Source organism: Bison bison, unplaced genomic scaffold, assembly GCF_000754665.1.
Source record: "Bison bison bison isolate TAMUID 2011002044 unplaced genomic scaffold, Bison_UMD1.0 scf7180017864519, whole genome shotgun sequence".
Lineage (NCBI taxonomy): Eukaryota > Metazoa > Chordata > Mammalia > Artiodactyla > Bovidae > Bison > Bison bison.
This window is the reverse complement of record NW_011495072.1, coordinates 7,920,542-7,947,052: the sequence shown is the minus strand read 5'-3', so window position 1 is coordinate 7,947,052 and position 26,511 is coordinate 7,920,542. Positions and strand designations below refer to the sequence as shown.

Here is a 26,511-nt window from a genome sequence, read left to right as displayed (position 1 = left end):
AAGAGACCCAGTGTAGGAGCGAGAGTCTCAGGGAGCTCGGGGAAGAAGGAAAGGGCACCAACTGCGTACGTACCAAACCTCCATTAGCACCTGTGGCTTCTCCATGGAGACCCGCGCGGGGGCCGGTCTCCTCGAGGCCCCTTCTCATCCTGTGGCTAAACGCTGTTTGGTCCTCCTTTCCTGTTCCCATTCAAGTGAAAAGCAAAGAGACTTCTCCCTGTCAAACCACGGAATTGTGCTTCAAAAACACCTCTATCAACAGGCTGCAGTCTTGGGGTCTTGGGCCAAAGACCAAGAAATAATTTAACAGGGATAAATGTAAAGACTTAAATAAATACTGGGTGGTGGGATACTGTTAGGCTTACTAACAGACCTCTTGAAAAAAGATCTTGGTTTCAGTAGACCAAAAGGCGGGTATGGCTGCTTATAAGAGCCAAAGAAGTGTTAGACTGTGTTTTATAAAAGTGTGGTTTAGGGCGGGGGGCAGGAGGTAAGTGATTTTCCAGGTTTACCGGATCATTTCTGGAATATTGTTTTCAGTAATGACTGTCACGTTTTAAGAGGGACATTTAATGGGTTTGAGTAGCACCTGAAGGAGCAAAGACGCTGACCTGTTTTATGTCCCCACACTGTGCTGGGCACTGTGGGGAATATACTGATGGGAAAATACATAATGCCAGTGGAGCAGGAGAGGCTGTGATATACATACAGTATGCTGCAATAAATAGTAACATAGCATGAGGACTATAATACCGATAATAAGAAAAATGCTGGAGGAAAAATAAAGAGAACAATTACCATTGAGTCACATCATCAACACTGCACATCCATGAATTCACCTGTGTCCACAAAAATAGGTACAACGCGACTGAACAAAAGTCGACTACTTCTTTTGGCTCTGTTAAAGAGACTATCATTCTGATGCTTGTTTAAATGGTGAGGAAGGCTGTTCCGAGACTATTGCAGTAGGTACGGGCTACAGTCTACGGGGTCGCAAAGAGTCGGCAGGACTGAGCGACTTCACTCACTTCACTCACTCACTCACTGCCATGGGAGGAGCTCTTTCTCAATCTCAAAACAGCAAAGACAGCTGGGATTTATAGCCAACACCGGAGTGAGGGGTTCTTGAATGAAGAATCACTCGGAGACAGCGTTAAGGGTTTGAGGGTGGGGCAAAGTTGAAGCCTAAGGCAGAAGAGGGTTGAGAGGGGCCTGACTGAAGTTTCTTCAAGGAGAGGCTTTGTCAGATAGCCACAAACAGGCATATAGGAAACCACATATACCATACATTATGAGTGAATCTAAGGGATTTCAAAAGTAATTTTTTTAGTATGTACTTGTTTTTAGGCAAGTAAGATACAACTCCCCTGTAGTTATTAGGGAATTTGATAGAGAGGATGGCATTGACCTTGTCCTTTGCTTTGAAGGCTAGATAGCATTTTAGTACTTGGAGAAGGAGGAAAGGCTTCTATGTTGATTCATTCTTTTTGTGAAACCCAATCAAAGAAATGGAGAAATGTTGGCCTTGGAAAGAGAAAAAGTGGAGAGGACAAGGTAGTTATTGGTGAATATTTTAAAGACTGTCCTGAGGGGAAAGGATTATACTTTGGTGTCATTTCAGAAGGCAGAACTGGGTTCACTCAACATGGCCCCTCGGGGAATTCCTTGGTGACCTAATGGTTAGATTCCGGACATTCACTGCACTTGCTCGGTTTCAGTCCCTGATTGGTTAAGTGAGATGCCGCAAACTGAGTGAATTAAGTGACATAGGCGGAAAGAAAAAAAAAATACACCAAGTGGAAGAGATTTCTGTTCTGATTAGAACTTTCTTATGCTGTGACCTCACGGAAATTCATTGCTTCTTCTCTGGGCTCTCATTGCTCCTCCTTCGAAGCCTGATTATAGCTGGGTGACACCCTACCTTGTGTTAGAGCACGTCTCTCCACCAGACTGTAGAGCCTCTGAACACGGGGACAGGCCTTTCATCATGTTGGAGCCTTCCCTCAGTCTCCAGCGTGGAGCCTTGTATGTATTAGATGCTCAATAAATGCTTCCCAGAATCTAAAAGAATTAGTAAGTAGAGTTGATCTACAAGGGAAGAGGTTGTAGGGGGGCTATAGCAAGTTACCCTGTATCAGGAGTTTTGAGCGCTTCCCCCACTGAGAAGAATAGGTCCCTTCCAGCTATTAATCGGTTATTTTATAGTTTTATGAAGTACCCTGCTCTCAACTCTTATTAACTTTTCCCACCTCTTGTTATTCATTTGGCAAATATATTTAATGGGGGCTCTACCATTTGCCTGTGCCCTGCTTCCTGCCTCTAAAGAGTGTAGGCTAGTAGGGAGTGGCAGATGTGTAGATAAACATGACATTCTGAGCTTCAGGAGCTAGGATCATGTTTCCATAGCTGGAGTTCAAATTCTGACTCTGCCACTTACTAGTTGCATTTGATTTTAACCACGTATCTAAATTTCCCTAACTGTTAAGTGTGTAAAATACTGCCTTTCTCTCAGTTGTGTGAGGCCAAAATAAAATATCATAGGTAAGGCATTTCCCCTGGTAACAGAGTGCATGGGCTTTGGAAGTGGCAGCTATCATTAACATTGCTGGTTAGGAGTCCGTTATGGAATAAGCACTGGCATCATGAGAAAGTTTCTGAGAGGAGATCATTCCTGCCTTGGGCAAGAGGCTCATTCTTTTATTTAACAAATATTGGCTGAATGCCGTCTATGAGCAAAACAAAACTGTGAATTGCTGTAGATACACAGAAGGAACTTAACTAGGAAGAAGGAGGCAATTAAAGACAAATACTTAAAAAAAAAAAAAAAACTTATTTAACTACTGTTCTGATAAGTGCTTGTGAGAAAAAGCCCAGGATGCCCAAGACTATGACTTGGAGCCTGACCGAGTCTAGGAACCAGAAGTGCCTGGAGAAAGTGATGTTTGAGCAGAATCTCGAATGATAAATGGAATTAGCAGATGTAAGACAAGGGGAGGGCAGTTCAGGCAGAGGAAGTAGCACCTCCAAGGCTGGAGGTGAACTCCTGTGAGCAGGTGACATGAGGTCAGAGGGAGGCAGGGGCTGGATTGGGTGGGCCATTGTAGGCCATGGGGAGGTGATGTGGGGTTTTTGTTTTTAATCTTAACAGAAATAGGAAGGCACAAAAAGTTGCAAAGTAGGACACTGAGAGAATCAGTGTTTTTAGAAAGATCATTCTGGACCTCTATCCACAGTGAAAGTTTACATTTTACTTTCAGTCACTTAGTAAGTTCAGTCGCTCGGTCATGTCCAACTCTTTGCAACCCCATGGACTGCAGCACGCCAGGCTTCCCTGTCGTTCACTATCTCCCAGAGTTTGTTCAAACTCATGTCCATTGAGTCGGTGATGCCATCCAACCACCTCATCCTTTGTCATCCCCTTCTCCTCCTGCTTTCAATCTTTCCCAGCATCAGGGTCTTTCCCAGTGAGTCAGCTCTTCACATCTGGTGGCCAAAGTATTGGAGCTTCAGCATCAGTCCTTCCAATGAATATTCAGGACTGATTTCCTTTAAGATTGACTGGTTGGACCTCCTTGCTGTCCAAGGGACTCTCTAGAGTCTTCTCCAACACCACAGTTCAAAAGCATTAATTCTTCGGCGCTCAGCTTTTATAGTCCAACTCTCACATCCATACATGACTACTGGCAAAACCATAGCTTTGACTAGATGGACCTTTGTTGGCACAGTAATGTCTCTGCTTTTTAATATAGGGTCTGGTATACACAGCTTTCACAGAACAGTATGTGTCCTTAAAACAAAGCTTGGCCTCATTCCCTAACTTCTGATATTTTTTATTCTAGTTTACTTCAGTTGTACAAAAGCCCTGGTCTGGTCTTTACCCATTGAGAGCTGCAATCCAGTTTGTAAAACATAGAACTAGAAGTCCCATTAAGATCACTTCTTAGGTAGCTAGTCAGACAAGAGCAGGTCCTGCCCCATTCTGGATAGGGCCATCTTTCCCCCTCCCCCCACACCTGGACACTGGTGACCAGAACACACCCAGACATCCTCCCTTTTTTCGTTAGGAACTGCTAAGTTTCCAGCCAGTTTCAGGACCAAGCAAGATGTCAGGAACACAGTAGGGCTTTTCAAACCACCATCACCAGTTGGCTCAGGTACACTGAGACCTAAGAGGTGACTCAGAGTAACCCGAGGCTCATTATGCTATCTTTATAATAAATCAGCATTGCAATTTTTTGTACCTCCCCCTTGCCCCCATAGGTTTTGCCTGGGCGCTTATGGGTAAACACCTGCACATGAGAAAAGTTAAATAACCTAAAGCTGTCGATCAATTTGTCAGTCAGGTACCTCAGGACACCAGGAAGGACTTTCCACCCTTCTGTTAAAACCTACCTTGCCCTCACTGTGGGGCTGCTTCTGGTTCCCAGATAGCCGACTCTCCTCCCTTCTCAAGAGTATACTTTCGCTTCACCTAAAAACTCCTGCTGCTTGAAACTGCTTTGTCTCTCAGTTGAATTCTTTGCCTCAAGAGGACAAGAACTGAGGAATGGCTATTCTGCCAGTAACAATCTGATATTGTGTTTTGAAATACCATTCCTCAGGCTAGTAGGCTTTCCTGAACCAGGTCTAAAAAATTAGTCATCTTCCACCTAACAAACAACAGGGACCAGGGGCAGGGCGATACACACCCAGGATATCCAACTGTGGCAGAAAAGTCTGGAGGGGAGTGCGGTGGTGCAGTAGCTGGGGTGGCTGAGCTGCCATTTAGAATGGGTGTGGGGTGGGAGCCTGTCCTTCAGTTTCTTCCCTAAAATGGAATGATAATAGTTGCTGCCGCAAAGGGTTGTTGTGAGGAGTAAATGAGATAATGCAAGGATTTTCTTAGAACAGCAGGTAGTAAGTGCTTAATAAATGTTTTCTGTTTCTGTTGATGTATCGTTTTTAATGGTGGAGCATTCAGGAGAGCCATATTAAAGGGTTAGATTTAGTCCTGTAGTCCGTGGAGTCAAGTTGGGGGAAATGATCTGATTTGTGTTTGCTGATAACTCCTGTGGACTCTATAGAGCTTCTCTGGTGGCTCAGATGGTAAAGAATCTGCTTGCAGTGCAGGAGACCCAGGCTTGATCCCTGGGTCATGAAGATACCCTGGAGAAGGGAATGGCAACCCACTTCAGTAAATGGCATGGACAGAGAAGTCTAGTGGGCTACAGTCCATGGAGTTGCAAAGGAGTTGACGTGACTGAGTGACTAACACTTTCACTTTCACTTCCTGCTGACTCTTAAAGGGTTGGACCATTAGAGAGGTGTGGCGTCAGAAGCAGGAGGAACAGTTCATAGGGCTTGGGAAGATGATGAGATCATCAAGCAGTTCACAGAGGAAATATAAATGACTAATAAACAGAAGGAAAGATACTTGATTATGGTCGTGATCAGGGAAATGAAAATGTAAACAAAGTACCATTCATTTGAGCAAGCTTGGGGAGTTGGTGATGGACAGGGAGGCCTGGCATGCTACAATTCATGGGGTCGCAGAGTCGACACAACTGAGCAACTGAACTGAACTATTCATTTGCTTATCAGATTGTCAAAAATTTAAAGGATTGAAGGTTTCTGGTGTTAGGGTCTAGGAAAGGGATTTTCTCGAATTGTTTTCAGTGAGAATGTAAGTTTGTACAACTTGTTTAAAGGACAATTTGGCAGAACTTATCAAAGTAAAGGGGGCTTCCCAGCCGTCTCAGTGGGAAAGAATCTGCTTGCCAATGCAGGAGCCACAGGAGACCCAACTCTGATGATGCCTGGGCTTGAAAGATCCTCTGGAGGAGGAAAGGGCAATCCACTCTAGTATTCTGACTTAGAAAATTCCATAGACAGAGGAGCCTGGCAGGCTACAGTCCATGGGATCCCAAAGAGTCGGACACAACTAAGCGACTAACAACATCAACAGTATTTCTTATGTGAATACAAATCTCAAGGACTTTGCTGGTGGTCCAGTGGTTGACCACAGTTTAAATGCAGGGGTGCACACACATCAAAGTAAAGCTTCTTCATTTTCTTTGACCCAGAGGGATGGTTATTGTAACATTTGAAATAGCCAAAAATTTTTGGCACCCTAGCTATCTATTGCTGAACAAATAGTTAAACCCATCACAATGCATTCATACTGTGCTATCCTCTGCCACCATTCAAAAGAACTAGGCGGCTTGGTAAAATGTTGTCATGGTGTCCATGGTGGTGAAAGAAGTCTGTTGCAGAATAGTATGTGTAGCACACAAAAAAATATGTGTACTTAAAAATATATATATTTTTTAATGCAAGAAAAAGAGCCTGGAGAAGTATACATCAAACAGTTAAAGTGAAAGTGTTAGTCGCTCAATCATGTCTGACTCTTTGCCACCCCATGGACAGTAGCTCGCCAGGCTCCTCTGTCCATGAATTCTCTGGGCAAGAATACTGGAGTGGGTAGCCATTCCCTTCTACAGAAGATCTTCCCGACCCAGGGACCGAAGCAAGGTCTCCCACGTTGCAAGCAGATTCTTTACTGTCAAACAGTTAAGCAGGTAGTTGAGAGTGAAAGAGTGGGAACCCTTAATGTTTTGTCAGGTAATGAAGGCAAAAGGAGAAGGGGGTGGCAAAGGATGAGATGATTAGATAGCATCATCAACTCAATGGAACTGAATCTGAACAAACTCCAGGAGATAGTGAAGGATAGGGGATCCCGGCATGCTGCAATCCATAGGGTCTCAGAGTCAGACACAACTTTGAAACCAGCATGCAGGTACCTCTCATATCAGCATCCCACCTACATTGCCACATTTTGTTCCACACTAAGGTATCTCATATCAATTAGGGTATTTTTGTTATTGTTTTATTTTAAAAGGATCATGTTATACACATTTTCCATCTCCTGATTTTCTTACTCGTCAATGCATCACGGAAATGACTCCTAATTGTCTGGTATATTCTTCTAATTGCATTATTGGGTTTTTTCCTCAACATCTAATTATGACAAATTTCAAACATAATGAAAAGTTGAAATAATGTGACATTTAACAACCATATACCCTTGTTACTGAACACAAATTGGTGTGCCCCACGCATATATGACGCCAAATAGACCAAACCGTCAGAGTCGGGAGCAGAGAAAGGGTTATTACAGGGCCAAGCAGTGAAAACAGGTGATTTAGGCAGCTCCCTGAGGGTTTTCTAGGAGAAATTGTTATAGGCAAAATTTGGAATGAGGGCTGCAGGGTGAGTGACTTTCTTCTGATTGGTTGGTGGTGAGGTAACTGGGTGGTGCTCCAGAAATATTGTACTCTGCCTGAAATTACTGTCATCCACCTGGGTGGTGGCCTTAGTTCCTAGCAGGCAAAGCTATTGTTATGTGTATTCCTTGAGGAGGAAATAGGACCCTGCCCCAAGGCTGCACTATTGTTTCTAGACTGCAAACCCCCCACATCCCCCTTCCCCACCTTGTTTCCGTATTTCCCTCTGTTCCCCGATTAACAACTGTTTGAATCTGCCCCTTGGAATGCTGGGAAGGTCAAGGAGGCTGAATGAAGTCTATTTCTACAAAGCAGCAGCAAGGGACACAGATAGGCTTTTGTGCCCTGGAGGGCCCCCACAGGGTCATACTTTGTTTCACCTCACCTGGATTTCTTTCTTTTTTTTTTTTTTTGAATTGCACTGAATTTTAATTGAAAACATTAAAACAGCCTAACTACTTATAATGAATTATAAAACTTTGATAGTTAAATTGTAGTATCATTTATGAAGCTTTAACCTTCATCATTTTGTAGACCTGAACCATTTCAGAGGAAGTTTGTGAAGACAAGGTCCAAACTATTTATAAATTAAAACACGGAGAAATGAAATAGAGGGAGAACAATATCTATACACAGCTGAGCATAAGTGTTTTTTAGCTCATGTTTTGTATAGGAAAAGGTAAGAACTAAAAAATGTAAAGTGATCCATTTTCAAAAATAGCTAGCTTTCAGTGACACCTTGCTGGTGTAACAGCCATAAGGAGCTATTCAGATCAGAAAAGTTGCTCAGTCGTGTCTGACTCTTTGCAACCCCATGAATCGCAGCACGCCAGTCCTCCCTGTCCATCACCAACTCCCAGAGTTCACTGAGACTCACGTCCATCGAATCAGTGATGCCATCCAGCCATCTCATCCTCTGTCGTCCCCTTCTCCTCCTGCCCCCAATCCCTCCCAGCATCAGAGTCTTTTCCAGTGAGTTAACTCTTTGCATGAGGTGACCAAAGTACTGGAGTTTCAGCTTTAGCATCATTCCTTCCAAAGAAATCCCAGGGCTGATGTCCTTCAGAATGGACTGGTTGGATCTCCTTGCAGTCCAAGGGACTCTCAAGAGTCTTCTCCAACACCACAGTTCAAAAGCATCAATTCTTCAGCGCTCAGCCTTCCTCACAGTCCAACTCTCACATCCATACATGACCACAGGAAAAACCATAGCCTTGACTAGATGGACCTATGTTGGCAAAGTAATGTCTCTGCTTTTGAATATGCTATCTAGGTTGGTCATAAGGAGCTATTAGCCATATAAAACTGGAAAGTTGGCAAACAAAGGGAAGGTGGGATGCCTAGGATTTTTCACCCGGGGTTCATTCTATTGGTGAATTCAAAACATAAGGGTTTCACACAGGCTCACCCTATTGGTGAATTCAAAACATAAAAAAAAAACGGAAAGAGGTGCACAGGAAAGGAGGAAACAAGATGTCAGGGAGGGGCCAGCCCACAAAGAGGGAGGGAACAAACCTAGGTGACATCCAGGAAGATTGTTTACCCCTTGGTACTCAGCCGAAGAGGAACAGGGGGGAGGGACTTGCATTCTAGGGATAAGATGCTCCCTGTAATGACTCTGGGTGTGCCTGCCCATCAGACACCTGATTTTGCAAGACCACAAAGCTTTGCTTTCCGCTATACCTCATGTCTCCAAGTCCATTCTTGAGTTTGGGCTGGTGAGCATGTTCCTCACAAAAAACAATTTAGCTCATGTCACACAAAACAAAAGCAGGTGCAGTAGTAAAAACTGAGTCATGAAAATCCCAGTCAATTACTTTTAGCACACCTCTTTTCTTTCCCCTGGTTTCTTCTATGCTTGAGTCTTGAACAGGTATCCACTTGATGGGGTGCTGGCGATATATAGGCCACGGAGGAAGTTTCCGCAAATCCGGCCATAACTATGTAGACATTCCGCCCTAACTGTTCAGCCAGGTACCCGTAGATAAATCCAACTATTGCGGAAACAAAGAAAATTCCCTCGAACATCTGTTCGGCTAGCTTCTGGCCTTTGTAATCCATTTGCAGAGGCAGCAAGCACGAAGGCAGGTGGCAGAGTGAGGGCAGCCAAGACGCAGGGACAGTAGGGTCCGAGGTCAGCTTCTGAGCACAGCTCTGCGGGCCTGCAGATCAGGGCGTTGCAATGGCCACTCATCTAGATTTCTTAATTAATATTTGACACATGCCTGCCATCCATCTGTCTTGCTATATTTATCTTGCACCATGTGGGCATGTGAGGATCTTAGTCCCTTGACCAGGGGTGAACTAGTGCCCCCTGCAGTGAAATTGTGGAGTCTTAACCACTGAACCAACAGGGATGTCCCCATCTAGCTATCTTAATTTTTTTGATGCATTTCATAATAAGTTACAAATACCCCTGAACACTTCAGCGTGATTGTTGTTATTACAACTATTGATCTAAGAGTTAAAAATTTGTTTACAGTGGGGTTTTTTTTGGACCACTCTGCACAGCTTGTGGGATCTTAGTGCCCAGATCAGGGACTGAACCCACTCCGTACGTAGGCAGTAAGGAGGCAAAATCCTAACCACTGGACAGCCAGGGAATTCACATGTTTACCTTCTTTTTTTTTTTTTTAAAGTAAAATTTACCTACCGTGAAATAGACAAGATTTCAAGTGTCCCATTCTGTGAGTTTTAATGAATCCATATACCTGTGTGCAACACCCTATCAAGATATAAAACATAACATCACCCCAAAAAGTTCCTTCATCTCCTGTCCTATTTAGTCCTCACCTTTACCCACCCAGTGTCCACTGCTCTGATTCTTTTTTTTTTTTTTTTTGAGATACTATCTATTCTAGAACTTTATTTAATGGAATCAGGTAGTATGTACTCTCTTATGTAAGGCATCTCTTGTTCGGCATAACGTGTTTGATATTCACGCGTGTTCTGTGTATCAGTGGTTTCTTTTTACCACCAATATTTTACTACCAATTCTTTCGGTATTCTTTTACCACCAATATTTCTTATGGGCTTTCCTGGTGGCTCAGTGGTAAAGAATTAGCCTGCCAAACAGGAGACTTGAGTTCAATCCATGGGTCAGGAAGTTCCCCTGGAGAAGGAAATGGCTGGGTCAGCACGGCAACCCACTCCAGTATTCTTGCCTGGAGAATCCCCATGGACAGAGGAGTCTGGCAGGCTACAGTCCATTAGGTTGCAAAGAGTCGGACTTAGCAACTAAACAACAACAACAGTATATCTTATATGAATATAAATCACAGGGACTTACCTGGCAGTCCAGTGGTTAAGACTCCACGCTTGCAATGCAAAGAAAGGGCTTGGGTTAGATCCTTGGTCCAGGAATTAAGATCCCACATGCAGCTCGCTTGGCCAAGGTGGGGGGAAAAAATATATGTATATATGCACACATGCATGCTAAGTCACTTCCATCATGTCTAACTCTTGGTGACCCTATGGACTGTATAGACTGCCAGGCTCCTTTGTCCATGGGATTGTCCAGGCAAGAATACTGGAGTGGGTTGCTGTGCTGATCCAGGGATTAAACCCATAGCTCATACATTGTGGCATATTCTTTACCGCTAAGCCAACATGGAAGCGTGTGTGTGTGTGTGTGTGTGTGTGTGTATAGCGGTTTTATTCAAAATAGCCCCAAACTGAAAACGATGACCTTGAAACCCTGATCTACATACATGTACTGGAGACTGTGATCTTGGGCAGATTGCTTAACCTCTGTTTTGGTAGTTGGCCACAAAGTCTTTTTTAAACTGGTCTTCTGGTGTGACGTTGCCTGCTGTTGGACTGTACAAGTTTGGACAATACATATAACCTGACACTTGATGTTCCAGGCCATCACACAGCATTGCTGGCAGCCAGAGGTTCAGTGTTTGCATTGTTAACCTGTTTCGTCTATAAAATAACAGTCTGGAATTGCTTGATACTTTTTTCACCCATTCTCCCGGCAAGTCTTTATTGGATAAATACCAGTGGTAGGTCTACACGATATGTTATAGTCATGTTACATTTTTTATGAATTTTTATTTCATGAACAATATAATAATATTTTTATTAAAAAATCAGAGTATTATGTTTGGCTTTACAAGAAACCATCAAACCTTTTTCTAAAGTGATTGTACCATTTTATAGTCCATCCAACAATGCACGAGCATTCTGGTGTTTTTGTATCCTTGTCAACATTTGGTGTTGACAACCTTTTACATTTAGTCTTTCAAATGGATGTGATGCATTCTTTTAAATAGCTGTCTGATATTCTGTAGTACGAGTGTTTATAGCTTATTCAGCTATCTCCCTATGGATGGACATTTGTTTTCAATTCTTGGCCAATGTGAAGGACTTTACAATAGGCCTCCTTGCACATATGTTCTTATATGTTGGTATGTTTCTTTTCCATGGATACATTCCCATGAGTTAAAGGATACCTCCATATCAAATGTTAGGAGATGTTGCTGGATGTTTTCCAAATGGTTGTAATAGTTCCACTTTCTACCAGCAATGTATGAGAGTTTTCTTTCCCACATAGTAATACATGTTGTGACTGTTTTCTTTTTTGTCAGTCTCATGGAAACAAAATGGTACTTCATTTTTACTTTAATTTGCATTTCTCTATTTTTGGAGAATCTTTTCTTACCCCTGAGTCGTCGGAGTTTGCTCTTTAAGTTGAATATTCTGTTATTCTATTGAATTGTTCATCTTTTTTCCCCTTGAAATCCAAATGACTAGATGTTTAATGCAAGAATTGGTGCTTTTTTTCAACAATATGTACTAAGTTTGTGATTAAAAAATTTTTTTTTTTTTTTTAATTTTTATGGATGTCACGTTAAACCAAGTGAACTTGGATAGTGGTAATAGACATGAAGAATAATTTGAAAGCTATTAATACTTAGGTGGTAGTACCTTTCTCCTAGAGGAGGGCATGGCAACCCACTCCAGTATTCTTGCCTGGAGGATCCCTTGGAGAGAGGAGCCTGGCAGGCTACAGTCCGTGGGGTTGCAAAGAGTCCGACATCTAAAGTGACTTAGCACACAGGCATAGCACCTATCACAGAAGCTGCAAAGCTTTCAGAGTTCCTCCTGCTCATGTGTCAATGCAGAAGCTTCCAAAGATGGAAGCTTTCACCTTAAAATTGTACTTTTGGGCTTCTAAAAGCCGGATCTGGCCATCTTGGGCCTGGTAACCTCTTTCTAGAGATAAGTAGCGTTTCCTCTTTTTAGACAGGATTTGTGCTCCTGGGTTTGCTCAGTCCCCTCAGGGTCCTGTTTTTTCTCTACCACTAAGCGGAGAGCTCCAGGGTGTTTCAGGGCACATGAGCTTTTGTTTGTTTAGACTTGTTTAGTCCCTTAGTCGCATCTGACTCTTCTGTGACCCCATGGACTGTGACCCACCAGACTCCTCTGTCCACAGGATTTTCCAGGCAAGAATACTGGAGTGGGTTGCCGTTTCATTCAGGGGATCTTTCCAACCCAGGGATCAAACCCGTGTTTCCTGCATTGCCACTGGTTTCTTTACCACTGAGCCACCAGGGAAGCCCCTGGTTAGAGTAGTAGATTATAGAATATTCACGTAAAAAGGATATGGGTAATCCTTCTTATACTAATGACTCAAAAGTAGGACCTGAGATGGCTGCAGGTATCAAAGATACCTGTGGAGTCTGGCATCTGTGGCATTTGAGTGTGTGCCGATTCATGGAACTTAGTGACTCACTGACCAAGGGGCCCTGATGAAAGTTACCAGGGTTGATTTCAATCCCTTTGCCTCAGCCCCTCAGCAGCAGTTGAGCCCGATACCTGATTGTGAGCCTTCCTCCTGATTCTCTTCCCTCTCCAGGAGCTTCCTGCTCTGTTTTCTATCCCTCCCTGGGTTGTGCTGACCTCAGTGGTTCTCAGACGACTCACTCCCTGAGAAGATCCTGAACACTTCCGTAGTTGTAAATACTATTGACGTCTCCCTATTTTTAGGGTCTGCTTTGACTTTGGCCTGAGTTCTTAGCTTTTAATTCATGGAGCTAGCTGCCTGTGGACCATGGGGATCTCAGACTGACCATGTCCAGATCCATATGTCCCTCCAGCCTCTTCCTCCTCCTGTGTCTCCCTCCTATCTCAGGAATAGTCCCTGAAGCCAAGCCACTGCTTTCGGTATTGTCCTTGACTCCTCCCTCTTCCCAGCCTACATTTGCTCTCCTGTCCGAAACCAAAATCTGCTAATTTTTTATTCTAAATATCAGATCTGTCTCCTCTTCCATCCTGACCACTGCCTTGTTCAGACCCTTGTCAACTTTGAATTGGACGGTTGCAATGGCCTTCTTCTAACTGGTCTCCCTGCCTACAGTCTTGCCTCCAGCAAATCCATCCTCCATTCCTGATGCCTGGGTGATCTGAAATGCAAATATGATCTTGCCACTCCCCTGCTTAAAACCCACCAACATGGGGTGGTTGTGTAACCACAGTGTAGCCTCTGGTGCAGGCTGGAAGTAAGTTACTACTCTTAACTACTACTGCTGCTACTAGTACTACTATTACTACTAATAGGATACTAATAATAGTAGCTAACATTTCTTGAGCATTTTCTATTGTGTTTTCACATGATTTACTATCTTTTTAAGACAAATGAGAGCCAATTCAAAGTTTTCTGAATGGTGTCACTCACTTGCATGGGGGGAGGGAGAGGGGCAGAGTTATAGGCAGGGGGCACCAGGAAAATGTCCTTAACCTTAACTGATCTTATTTAATGCTGGTGAGTGACCATGCTGGTTGAGCCTTAATAGTTCAACAGAGATGGCCATCGTTCCTAGGAACTAGGATTTGCTTTCATTCCCCTCAAAGCATGGAGGGAGGGTGGTCAGCTGTCCAGAGCGTGAATGTGTCTATGACGTGTCACATGTGGGGTTGTCCTCTGGCCCTTAAGTGCCAGTAAAGGAGGAGAGCTGCTGGCCTTCAGGGTCAGGTGCAGGCTTCATGGCTTGGTGTGCAAAACTATGCGAGACCTGGTCCCTGCCCACCTCTGCTGCCTCCTGCCAATCCCTCCTTGCACTCTTCACTCTAGTACAACCAGACTGGATGTGATACTAATCACAGTGCACCTTACTGAGATCTTATGTGCCAAGCACTGGGCTAAGTGGACACCACAGTGTCTGTGTCTCCTGTGATCCACGCAACCACCCCGGGAGACAAGTCTGCTGTTACCCCATTTTATAGAGGAGCAAAGTGAGGCTCTGCGAGGTACAATGACCCAAGGTGACCCAGCTAGTGTCAGAGTGGGTGGTCCCCCCAGATCCCCCCACTCGCGCCCCCACACTTCGGTTCACACTCTGTGCTCCATCCTGCGCTTGAATGACACCCATTCATCCTTCAGGACTCAGTTCTGACGCTGTTTCCTGGGGAAGCCGCCAAGTCTGAGCTCCTCCCCTCTGAGCTCCAGGCAGGGGCTGGAATTAATGTGTTCCCTCCGTGCTCCTCAAGGCCTCTTTGAACCCCCAGCATCTAGCACAGTGTCTGGCACATAACAGGTCTCTGTAAGTGTTTGTCAAGTTGACTAAACTGAATTCCAGGCACTGAACCTTGGGATTATTGTCCTTCTGACCACTTTTCCCTGTCTTCACCTTCTCTAGGCCCAAACAAGCTATTTGATCTCTGGAGAGGATCCTTTCCCTTCCTGCTTGGGTTCTACCTGCACCCTCTGACTTCGGGGGGACACTGCTGTCTGATCAGCCACCTTGCCCACACACCCTGGACACCTGCACTCTCTGCCCCCTCACTCCTCACCAGCGGGCTGGACCTGGGATCCACTCCCCACCACCACCCTACCAATCAGCTTCTTCGGCTTCCCCCTCTGCCTTAACTCTTTCTGCTTCAGTGTTTATATCTTTTCTGTCCCAAATTGCCCCCACCCTGCCCCAGGTCTTCATTTTTTACTCTCTCTTCCCTTAGTCCTCCATCTCAACAGCCCACCATTGGACTTTTCTCCTCAGAAGTGCAACATCCACCACCTGCTGCTTATTTAAAACAATCATATTTAGTCTTGGGGAGGGTCCCCTTGCCTTCCCTGAAAACATTAAGAAGTCCTGCCGTCCCGGCCTGAGTCTCTGTCCCCAGCCCCATCCTGTCCCGCACAGAGTGGCTCTCAGACGCCCTCCCCAGCTTGCCGCCCCCTGGCCCTCACTCCCCAGTCTCCTCTGCTCCCGGCAGCTTTGGGACCCCTGCCCCTGGCTTCTCCTCCATGCTGTATGGAATGAAGATTGCCAATCTGGCCTACGTCACCAAGACCCGAGTCAGGTTCTTCGGGCTCGACCGCTGGGCCGACGTGTGGTTCCCAGAAAAGAGGAGAATGAAGCCGGGGTTGGAAATGAGCAAACACCACAGGTCACTGCTAGCCACTATCTTTCATGACAGGTGTGCTTGTGTGTGACGGGGTGTGCAAGAGGGGCCTGGGCGTGTGGGAAACCGTGTGACTGGGGCTTGCCTCGGCTTGGCGGGTGTGGGGTAGGGGCTCCCTCCTGCAAGAACTGAGGGGAGGGCAGGGAAGGAGCTAATTGGCCTGAGTTGGGAGGTGGGTTTCCTGAGCATAGCTGGCACTTGGCCATCCTCCCCATTCTATGACTTTCCCGAGGGCAACCCCCAGTCCTGTCTGCTCCTGCCCCAGTCCTGCCCGCCCTTGACTCCCGCTCTCCCCAGGGCTGAGTATATGCATGGGAAACATGGGGTGAATGTGGAGGTCCAGGGGCCCCATGAAGCCCGAGATGGACAGCTCCTTATCCGCCTGGATTTGAACCGCAAGGAGGTGCTGACCCTCAGGCTTCGGAATGGAGGAACCCAGCCTGTCACCCTCACCCACCTCTTCCCATTCTGCCGGACCCCCCAGTTTTCCTTCTGCAATGGAGACCGGGAGCTGCCCTGCCTCCTGGGCCCAGGTGAGTGGGTTCTCAAAGAGCCTCTGGTGGCCAGAGGCCTGCCCTAGGAGGGTCTGTTGCTTCAGGAATGTGCTGTTGCAGGCTGGTGGGGCTTGCCTTAGGGTAGGGGCTATCTGGGGGATGTCAGGGTTGGGATGCTCCTGGGCAGCTCCCTCCCCAACCCGACTCACTCAGCTGCCTTCTCCTAGGTGAATGCTATGAGCTCCATGTTCACTGTAAGACCAGCTTTGTGGGCTACTTCCCAGCCACAGTGCTCTGGGAGCTGCTGGGCCCTGGAGAGCCAGGCTCAGAAGGAGCTGGCACTTTCTACATCGCCCGCTTCTTAGCCGCTGTGGCCCACAGTCCCCTGGCAGCACAGCTGAAACCCACGACTCCCTTCAAGCGGACCCAGGTCTCTCGAAACCCTGTGGTGACCAGGCGGATAGAGGAAGGAGAGAGACCCGACCGGTAAGTCCTCCGTCCAGCCCAGTCCAGGCTGGTGGGGGGGTCCCTCCCCACATCACCATGTGGGCCCCTTTCCTAACGGTGAGTTCTTCACTCCTCCAGACCTCAGAGACCTTTTCTGTCTAAGAAGAAAAGCAGATATGAGGACAGTGTGGAAAAGTTTCAAGTATTTTTGACTGTATGAAGGATTATCAGGCAGCTGGGGTGGTCATGTTTCTCTCTTTCTCCCTCTCCCTCTCCCCCTCCCCATCATAACAGCTTTATTGAAACAGCTTGCATACTATACAATTCATTCCTTTAAAGTGTACAATCTGTGGTTTCTTTAGCACATTCACAGTTAGGCCCTACCATCATCACAATCCATTTTGGAACACTTCATCACCCCCAAAAGGAGCCCATACCCTTTAGTTATCACCCGTTTTGCCCCCCGGCCCCTCTGCCCCCTCGCCTCCTAGCCCTCACCAACCACTCTTGTACTTTCTATAGATTTCCCTCTTCTGGACATGTCATATGAATGGAATCATATGTGTAGACATCTCTTTTTAATATGTCCAGGCGTTCACAAAATACTGAGCTATAAAAGCAAACTATGAGACCACTGTGCTCTTTCTGCTAAAAATACATGTATAGGGGAATTCCCTGCGGGTCCAGTGGTTAGAACTTCAAGCTTTCACTGCAGGGGGCACAAGTTCTATCCCTCATAGGGAACTGAGATCCCACAAACCATGCAGCGCAGCCAAGAAGTTAATTAATTAATTGGCTAATTAATTTAAAATATATTTGTATAATACATATTGACAAAGAAAAATGTCTGCAAGGCTGCATATCAAAAAGTTAACAGTGGTTATCCCTGGATGGTGAGCATGTTGTTTATTTACCCATTTATTTGTTAATTACCTCTTTTCTGATTTTTTTTCTCTAATGAACATGTATTATTTATATATGTATATAGATAACCTCACAGCTTGTGGGATCCTAGTTCCCCAACCAGGGATCAAAGACAGACCCCCCTCTGCCATGGAAGTGTGGGGTCCTAACCACTGGACTGCCAGGGAATTCCATATATTATTATTATTATTATTTTTAATGCTTTCAAGTATCATGCTTTCTAAAAATGAAAATGGTCCAGCCTTGGCATGAGCAGCCTTATGAGACAGTGAGTCCTCTCTTCTAGGGCAAAGGCTACTGACCCCTTTCAACAATAGTATTGAAGCAGGGCTTTGTGCCTCCCCCAGGGAAGGGCTTTCTCAGAGTCTCTGAAGGCGAAGGTCTCTGTGTTTGTAATGGCTTTTCTTGTTCCCCTCCTGCAGTGCTAAGAACTATGACCTGGAGTTCAGTTTGCCACTGGGAACATACTATCCACCCCCCCGCCTCAGACAGCTGCTCCCCGTCCTTCTTCGGGGAACAAGTATTTTCACTGCCCCAAAGGAGATTGCTGAGATCAAGTGAGTACCATCCTTCTGCACCCTTCACACTGCTTTATATGTTTCTTCTCTGCTCACTTCTTGCTTCTGCCCCATGCCTCTGTCCTCAGCCTTCCATGCTCAGTTCATTCATCCCCTGACTGGCCAACACATCGTGTGCCAGGCTGCATTCAAGGTGAATCACTCACATGATGGCCCTGACATTGTAGTTGCATTTCTCATCTTATCTTATGTAGTGATGAGTACTATGAAGAACTAACTAAAGTTAAAGCAGGGTAAAGGATGGGCTGTGCTGTTTTGCAGAGGACAGCTAGTCCTGGCCTCTTCGAGGAGGTGATATTTGAGCGGAGAGTGACATTTGAATGAAGTGAGGGTGTAAGTCATGGGAGGATCTTTGAGAGAGGGTGTTTCCAGCTCCAGGATCCACAATGCAGGTCTGAGGTTGGCGGGCAGGGACTCCCTTCTTAGAGGCCTCTGACCCCCATCTGCTTCTCTGCTCTTCTAGTCTTCCCTGATTCCTGACGTTTTCATAGTCTCAGGGCTGCAGAGGGAGAGGTGCTCCGGGACATAGGGTTTGCCTGACCCATCCTGTTCCTATCCTTCCCCTCCCACCTCCCCACCCGTCACTGCCAGGGCCCAGCTTCAGACAACCCTGAAGTGGAGGAACTACGAGGTGAAGCTCCGGCTGCTGCTGCACTTGGAGGAGCTGCAGATGGAGCACGACATCCGGCACTATGACCTGGAGTCGGTGCCCATGACCTGGGACCCCATAGATCGGAACCCCCGTCTGCTCACGTTGGAGGTCAGGGCTTGGATTGGTAGTAGGGAGAATGGACTCAAGTTAGCCAACCCACAGACTGTGGGCAGAACAAAAGGATAATGATGCTGTTCCTGTCCCAGAGGGCTCAGCAAGGAGCAGAGTAGGGATCTGGGCCCCCCAAAAGAGGCGTCAGAGCAGGGTAATAGAGAACACAGGGGTTTTAGCCCAGACTTTGCTCTGTGACCTTGGGCAAGTCTCTCGTTATCTCTGGGCCTTAGTTCGCTCACCTGAAAAGCATGGAGCTGAACTAGATGATTCGTGTTCTTTTTTGTTTATCTGTTTGGGGTTTTTTGGCTGCACTGGATCTTCATTGCAGCATGCAGGCTTAGTTGCCCTGCAGCATGTGGGATCCTCGTTCCCCCCACTGGGGATCGAACCCAAGTCCCCTGCATTGGAAAGTGGATTCTTAACCACTAGACCACCAGGGAAGTCTGGAAGATAATTCTTAGAGACCTCGCCAGCTCTTAGATGTTGAATGTGTATACATAAGTCCAGAATTGCACATGAGGACGGATTCCTGCACCCATTTGCTGAGAAAGGCACCAAGTGAGAAGAGACAGCAAGTGAGGATGATCAGGGAAATTTTCCTGCAGAAACTGAGTTTTGAACAAGATTTTAAAGGCAGAGTAGAAACTGAACTGGCCAAGAGGGCAGCTGGACTTACTGGGAACCTGACCCCGGGGTCTTGAAATCGTGCCCTGGAGGGTTGCCAGGACTCCTGGACTCAGCATCTCTGAGCAGCTTGGGCAAACTTGTCCCTTCCCCATCTCCCCTGACTCTTGCCCTGTCTGGTAGAAGAGGAAAGAAGCAAAGCTCCCTGAGCCCCAGGGTAGAGGTGGCTCATCAGACCTTGTGTTTCAGGAGGGGGTCTTAGTGGGCCCTCCACTGGTCGTCTCGGGCTAGAAGCTTGCTGGTGCTTTGCTTCCTAGGTTCCTGGGGTGGCCGAGAGCCGCCCCTCAGTGCTGCGGGGGGACCACCTATTTGCCCTTTTGTCCTCCGAGACACATCACGAGGACCCCGTCACCTACAAGGGCTTTGTGCACAAGGTGGAATTGGACCGGGTCAAGCTGAGTTTTTCCACCAGGTAGGTGTTGGAACCCTGAGCTGTAGGAACATCTACAGATGGCCCAAAGGCCAAGGGAGGAGGGTGTTTCTCCCGAGAGTGAGTGGGACCCCAGGGACAGAGCAGGCAGCAGGGGACCCTTAGGTACCTCAGCAGCTTCCTCTCCTAGAGGATTGCTTACAGGTCTGGGAAAGCGAGTGGGGTTGGGGTAGATGGAAAGAGTCCTGGCCTTTTATTGCCCACCCCTCCTTACTGGAATGCTTCCCCCTCTCTCCCTTCCCAAAGCCTCCTGAGCCGCTTTGTGGATGGGCTGACTTTCAAGGTGAACTTCACTTTCAACCGCCAGCCCCTGCGGGTGCAGCACCGTGCCCTGGAGCTGACGGGGCGCTGGCCACTTGAGCCCATGCTCTTCCCTGTGGCCTCTCGTGGAGTCCCACTGCTGCCCTCGGATGTGAAGCTCAAGTGAGACTGTGGGCAGGGGATCCAGGGCTACTTGAAGTATGGGTGTAGGGGATGCGATCAGGGAGGCTTCTGGGACTCGACAACATCGTGTTTGTGGCACTCTGCCAGGCTGTACGACCGGAGTCTGGAGTCAAACCCGGAGCAGCTGCAGGCCATGAAGCACATCGTTATGGGCACCACCCGCCCCGCCCCCTACATCATCTTTGGGCCTCCGGGGACAGGCAAGACTGTCACCCTAGTGGAAGCCATCAAGCAGGTGGGGCCTGAGCCTGTGGCCTATAGTCTATGGCCTACACTCTGAGTCCCCCTGGAACCAAGCAGCTGTCCCCAGGTTCCACTTCCTTCCAGCTCCCCAAACGCGCGCCCCTGGCACCCATCCACCAGCTAGCACCAAGGGCCAGTGTGGCTTTGAGCACTGTGTGCGCGTTGAGTATTGCACGACTCCACGTTGCAGTTCATGTCTGTCATGGTTGTTGTGTTCAGTCGCTCAGTCGTGTAGGACTCTGTGACCCCATGGACTGAAGCACGCCAAGCTTCCCTGTCCTTAACCATCTTCCAGAGCTTGCTCAAATTTGTGTCCATTGGTCAGTGATGCCATCCAAGCATCTCATCCTCTGTCGTCCCCTTCTCCTGCCTTCTGTCTTTCCCAGCATCAGGGTCTTTTCCAATGAGTCAGCTCTTCGCCTCAGGTGGCCAAAGTGTTGGAGCTTCAGCACCAGTCATGGTAGCCTTTTATATTTACTGCAGCAGTTTTCTAGCATAAAGTCCTGTTTGGACTGCAGTGGGCTGGGGATCAGAACTTGCCTTTTTAGTCACTCCCTCCCCTAGCAATGGGAGAGAGATGCCACACTGTGCCAGCCTGAGTCACAACCACACTTCTCTGCACCACCCCTCCACCCGGAGACCAGAAGCTGCTTCCCACACTGTGTTTATCCCCACCCCAGGTGGTGAAGCACTTGCCCAAAGCCCACATCCTGGCCTGCGCTCCATCCAACTCAGGGGCTGACCTCCTCTGTCAGCGCCTCCGGGTCCACTTACCCAGCTCCATCTACCGCCTCCTGGCCCCCAGCAGGGATATCCACCTGGTCCCTGAGGACATCAAGGTACCTAGGGAAGGCAAGTGGCTGAGGGACAGTGGGTGCTGCTCTGGGTAAACACTAGGGTCAGGAAACTAGAAGACCCTCATTCTGAGATACTCACTGTGTGACCTTGGGTGGGTCAGGTGCCCTCTCTGGGCTTTAGTTGTGTGTAAAGTGAGAGAAAGTAAATAAAATTGCCTGGGGGCCCCGGAGCCAGAGTGAGGGTGAAATTGGCAGTGAAGCCAAGCTGACTCTTTTCCCTGCCCAACTCTCAGCCCTGTTGTAACTGGGATGCAAAGAAGGGGGATTTTGTATTTCCTTCCAAGAAGAAGCTGCAGGAATATCGCGTCTTAATTACCACGCTCATCACTGCCAGCAGGTGGGAAGTGTGTGTGTGTGTGTACATCTCTTAATATTGTGTTAGTAAAGAGGTGGCAGGCTGGGGAAATGGGGAAGGATGGTTCCTGGGGAGTTGGGGGGAGGGCCGGCCTAGGTGAGCATTCAGGTTTGACAGTCGGTGTGACCCCTGCCTGGCCTGACACCTCCCAGGTTGGTCTCAGCCCAGTTTCCCATCGATCACTTCACACACATCTTCATCGACGAGGCTGGCCATGCCATGGAGCCAGAGAGCCTGGTGGCCATAGCAGGTGAGGGGTTTGAGGGGGCTGCAAGTATGCCCCACATGTTGTCAGAGAGGTCCCACCACATACCTTTCTCCCCATCACTCCCCACTTTCCAGGGTTGATGGAAGTCAAAGAAGCAGACAACCCAGGAGGGCAGCTGGTGCTGGCAGGAGACCCTCGGCAGCTGGGGCCTGTGCTGCGTTGCCCGCTGACCCAGAAGCATGGGCTGGGGTACTCACTGCTGGAGCGGCTGCTCACCTTCAACGCCCTATACAAGAAGGGCCCGGATGGCTATAATCCCCAGTTCATAACCAAGCTACTGCGCAACTACAGGTACCCCACACCCTCCACCGGCCCAGCTGTAGCCTCCATCCCACAGTCCTGTTGCTCAGAGACTATACAGTGCAGAAAGACTGTAAACTGGAAGGTCTCCTCTGCGGTCCCGTCACTGCTGTTTGTAGATAGTGTGACTTAGCAAGTGCCCTCACTCTAGAGCAGTTTGCCTATTTGTATATCAGGGCATGGTCAGTGGTTCCCAGACACTGGAATATGTCTGAGGCAGGTCCCAGGTGAAGTTTCTAGGCAATCCAAGGATAAATGAGAATAATACAGACAATTAATGATTATTCAAGTTAAAGAGCTGTATACTTCCTTTAGTCAGTGAGTTTTGCATCTGAAATGCTCAGTTGGGTTCCTAGGTGAGTCCACTAAGAATCTTTAGTTCCTTAGATGAGTCCACTAAGAATGCAAATAAATGTTAGCTATTGTGTTAGTACTGCTTGTATTTTGGGAATTTTTTTTTTTTTAGTTCTACCAGTTTATTGCTACCAACCCATCTCCCTCTGCCCTCATGCACACATGCTCAGTCATGTAACCCCATGGACTGCAGCCCGCCAGGCTCCTCTGTCCATGGACTTTTCCAAGCAAGAATACTGGAGTGGATTGCCATTTCCTCCTCCATATTTTTTTATTTAAACAGATTATCTCATCCAGTAATGGTGATAGTCAGTGATACATGTTTTTGTATTATCCTTCCTTGGCAAAGTTGAGACTTGAGAATGGGTCCCTAATTTCTTGGTGTTTTCTTTTAAATTTGAAATCTGTGGATTGGATGCTTTCTGGAGCCACATTTGGTTCTGCTTTCTGTGGTTAAGTGTGTATGTGTTAGTCGCTCAGTCATGTCCGACTCTTTGTGACCCCATGAGCTGTAGCCCACCAGGCTCCACTCTCCGTGGGATTCCCCAGGCAAGAATACTGGAGTGGGTTGCCCTTTCATGCTCCACGGTATCTTCCCGACCCAGGAATTGAACCCAGGTCTCCTAGTGCCCAGTTGCAAAAGCTGTAACTGAATGAGTCTACTATGCAGTGGGCAGGACAGGATAGTGTCTGAGTGGGTGGAGGGGAGCCTGCCACTGTCTGGTCTTGCTCTTCCTTCCTCCTCCTCCTCCTAGGTCTCACCCCACCATCCTGGACGTTCCTAACCGGCTGTATTATGATGGGGAGCTGCAGGCCTGTGCGGATGTCGTTGACCGAGAGCGCTTCTGCCGCTGGGAGGGTCTGCCTCGACAGGTGAGGCTGAGAAGGGCTGGGGCTCAGGCTCCCCCCACCTGTACCCCAGCTCCCTCTTACTGAGGGTCTGGGTAGCAGGAGTCTCTGAGTGGAAGCCACAAGCCCTGCCCTTAGTTACCTGGGATCCCCCATTCCCTGGAAGGGTTTGGGGGTGGAAGGGAAGGGAATCTGGGAGGTCCAACTGAATGTTTCCCCTAACCCTGTGTCTAGGACTTTCCCATCATCTTTCACGGTGTAATGGGCAAGGATGAGCGTGAGGGCAACAGCCCGTCCTTCTTCAACCCAGAAGAGGCTGCCACAGTGACTTCCTACCTGAAGCAGCTCCTGGCCCCCTCCTCCAAGAAGGGCAAAGCCCGTCTGAGCCCCCGAAGTGTGGGCGTCATCTCCCCATACCGGAAGCAGGTCAGGCCCTCAGTTCCCATCAAGGGAACATTCCCATACCTAGCCAGACCGCTAGGCAGAGGCTCCAGCTCAGGCCTCTCTGCCGGCCCCATATCTCAGAAGAGCTCAGAGGTCAGTTGTACCTCCTCTTTGCCCCCCAGCTCCCTGGCCTCCTGCCTGGCTCCCTCTTGTGCTGGGGTAATGGCAGGAGAGAAAGGCACCTGTCCCCATCTTCCAGGTGGAAAAAATCCGTTATTGCATCACCAAACTTGACAAGCAGCTTCGGGGACTAGACGACATCAAGGACTTGAAGGTGACCCTCACCACTGTTTCACACTCCCTCCCTGACTTCTGTTTCCCTCGCTCCCCCACTTCCAGACACCTCCTTGGGTCCCTGCCCTACTGTTCCTGGGACAGCCCCAGCCCCTGCCCCACCCTCGCTGCCTGAGACGGACTTGGGCTTTCCCCTGGCTTCTCACTGCTGGAGATCCCAAGTTGTAGGTCTGGGCTGGGGCCAGGAAGCCTGTGCGTTTAGCAATTACCCCGAAGGATTCTTAGGATCAGGCTGATTTAAAGTCTCTACCCTAAGGATAAAGTCCAGTCTCCCAAGCCAGCCCGACCTGTCCTGTGATGATGTCCCCACTCACCTCTCCCACCCTGAGTCAGTTGACAGCTAGCTCCACTCTTTCTCAGATAAGAATCACCTGGAGAGCTTTTAGTGCTGCCAGGGCCAGGGTTCCACCCAACCAATTAACACAGCTATCTGGGGGCAGAGCCAGGGCAGCTGTTCTTTTATGGTTCCTCAGGTGATCTGCGATCTGCGCAGCCAGGGTTGAAAATGGGTACTTTAGGAGTTAGAGGCCTCTCCGGTGGAAATTCTGATTCAGGTGGTCTGGGTTAGGGCCTAGAGTTACTTAAACAAGTACTGAGTGATTATCTTCAGGAAAGTCTGAAAAACTCTGCCGAGTTAGTATTCTTTGGAATCCTGTTTTCTTTGCTTAGAAGCCTTTCCAGTTCCCACCACTTTAACTGGATTCACTTTTCAGGTTTCAGCTAGCGTAGTGTAGTCCTGTCCTCTTTCCTGGCTGCCTCCACTGTCCTCAGGCTCTGGTAGGCGGGGCTGGTTCCTGGGTCCCCTGCTGAGTGCCTCCGGCCCTGCTTCCCTCCCCTCTAGGTGGGCTCTGTGGAAGAGTTTCAAGGCCAGGAACGCAGCGTCATCCTCATCTCCACCGTTCGGAGCAGCCAGAGCTTTGTGCAGCTGGATCTGGACTTTAACCTGGGTTTCCTCAAGAACCCCAAGGTTGGAGGGCTGGTGGGCTGGTGGGCACTCCTCCTTCCAGGGTGCCCTTCCCTGCTGTGACCCCCCACCACCTCTTCTCACCAGAGGTTCAATGTGGCAGTGACCCGGGCCAAGGCTTTGCTCATCGTGGTGGGCAACCCGCTCCTGCTGGGCCACGACCCCGACTGGAAAGTGTGAGCATCCCACCCTCCGTCCCTTTTGATGGCTACAAGCCTTGTTCAGTCACTAAGTTGTGTCCGACTCTTTGAGACCCCCTGGACGGCAGCACACCAGGCTTCCCTGTCCTTCACTATTTCCCAGTCTGCTCAAACTCCTGTCCACTGAGTCAGTAACCCACCCCCTAGCCTAGGAGAGCTGTAGTTTTATGAAGCACCCTTGGGGCTCAGGTAATCTTCCATCTGTTTTATCTTAACATCTCCATTTGCCAAGGTTAAGCAACTTGCCCCCAGGCATAGGCCGGTATGCAGGACCCAGGCTGGGCATCCAGCCTCTGCAGGCACTCGGCCAGCCCTGTGCAGCTGTGTATGAATGCTCCTGTACCCCACAGATTCCTGGAGTTCTGTAAAGAAAACGGGGGGTATACTGGGTGCCCCTTCCCTGCCAAACTGGACCTGCAGCAGGGGCAGAACTTACTCCAAGGTCTGAGCAAACTCAGCCCCTCTACCTCAGGTATGGCTGGGCCAGGGTGGGCCAGAAGGGGGGCAGTGCTGAGGGAGGAGGTAAGTGACTAAGACAAAGCTCACCCCCTCTCTTTCTAGGACTCAAAAGTCACGACTACCTCCCCCAGGAGCGGGAGGGTGAAGAGGGCCTGTCCCTGCAAGTGGAGCCGGAGTGGAGGAATGAGCTCTGAGGACCGCCCACCTGACCCTGTAGGCTGCTAACAATTGGGGGAAGGGGGAGGAAGTACCACTGAAAAAAAAAAAAAAATGTTATTCTTTGCCAAAGTCTCTTGTCTCCTCAGCCAGGCCCCAGCTTTCTAAACTCCCAAGATGACCCCAGAGGGGAAGGTGGAACTGTCACACCCTGCCCAAGGCCAAACCCACCCCACCCCCCTTCCAGGGGAGGAAAGCCAGTGGGAGGTGACAGAAGCCACCCACAGGCTTCTAAGTTTAGCCTGTTCTCCAGACCACTCCCCTCACCCG

General features: G+C 48.3%; 1 protein-coding gene across 3 annotated transcripts in view; it reads left to right on the top strand.

Moving 5' to 3' along the window:
- MOV10 (Mov10 RISC complex RNA helicase) overlaps positions 1 to 26,313 on the top strand; it is a 27,238-nt gene extending 925 nt beyond the window's left edge. For 2 of the 3 annotated variants that reach the window (XM_010830798.1, XM_010830799.1), the window contains exons 3-21: positions 15,483 to 15,686; positions 15,969 to 16,204; positions 16,393 to 16,651; positions 17,959 to 18,093; positions 18,706 to 18,874; positions 19,822 to 19,976; positions 20,241 to 20,417; positions 20,526 to 20,673; positions 21,362 to 21,520; positions 21,772 to 21,875; positions 22,046 to 22,143; positions 22,236 to 22,452; positions 23,571 to 23,688; positions 23,899 to 24,090; positions 24,308 to 24,382; positions 25,244 to 25,369; positions 25,454 to 25,542; positions 25,917 to 26,038; positions 26,128 to 26,313. In XM_010830798.1, coding sequence (XP_010829100.1) covers positions 15,483 to 15,686; positions 15,969 to 16,204; positions 16,393 to 16,651; positions 17,959 to 18,093; positions 18,706 to 18,874; positions 19,822 to 19,976; positions 20,241 to 20,417; positions 20,526 to 20,673; positions 21,362 to 21,520; positions 21,772 to 21,875; positions 22,046 to 22,143; positions 22,236 to 22,452; positions 23,571 to 23,688; positions 23,899 to 24,090; positions 24,308 to 24,382; positions 25,244 to 25,369; positions 25,454 to 25,542; positions 25,917 to 26,038; positions 26,128 to 26,219 — 2,875 coding nt within the window. In that variant the 3' untranslated portion in view covers positions 26,220 to 26,313. The remainder of the gene's footprint in view (positions 1 to 15,482; positions 15,687 to 15,968; positions 16,205 to 16,392; positions 16,652 to 17,958; positions 18,094 to 18,705; positions 18,875 to 19,821; positions 19,977 to 20,240; positions 20,418 to 20,525; positions 20,674 to 21,361; positions 21,521 to 21,771; positions 21,876 to 22,045; positions 22,144 to 22,235; positions 22,453 to 23,570; positions 23,689 to 23,898; positions 24,091 to 24,307; positions 24,383 to 25,243; positions 25,370 to 25,453; positions 25,543 to 25,916; positions 26,039 to 26,127) is intronic. The other variant, XM_010830800.1, reaches the window with a different exon arrangement.
- The last annotated feature ends 198 nt before the right edge of the window (positions 26,314 to 26,511 follow it).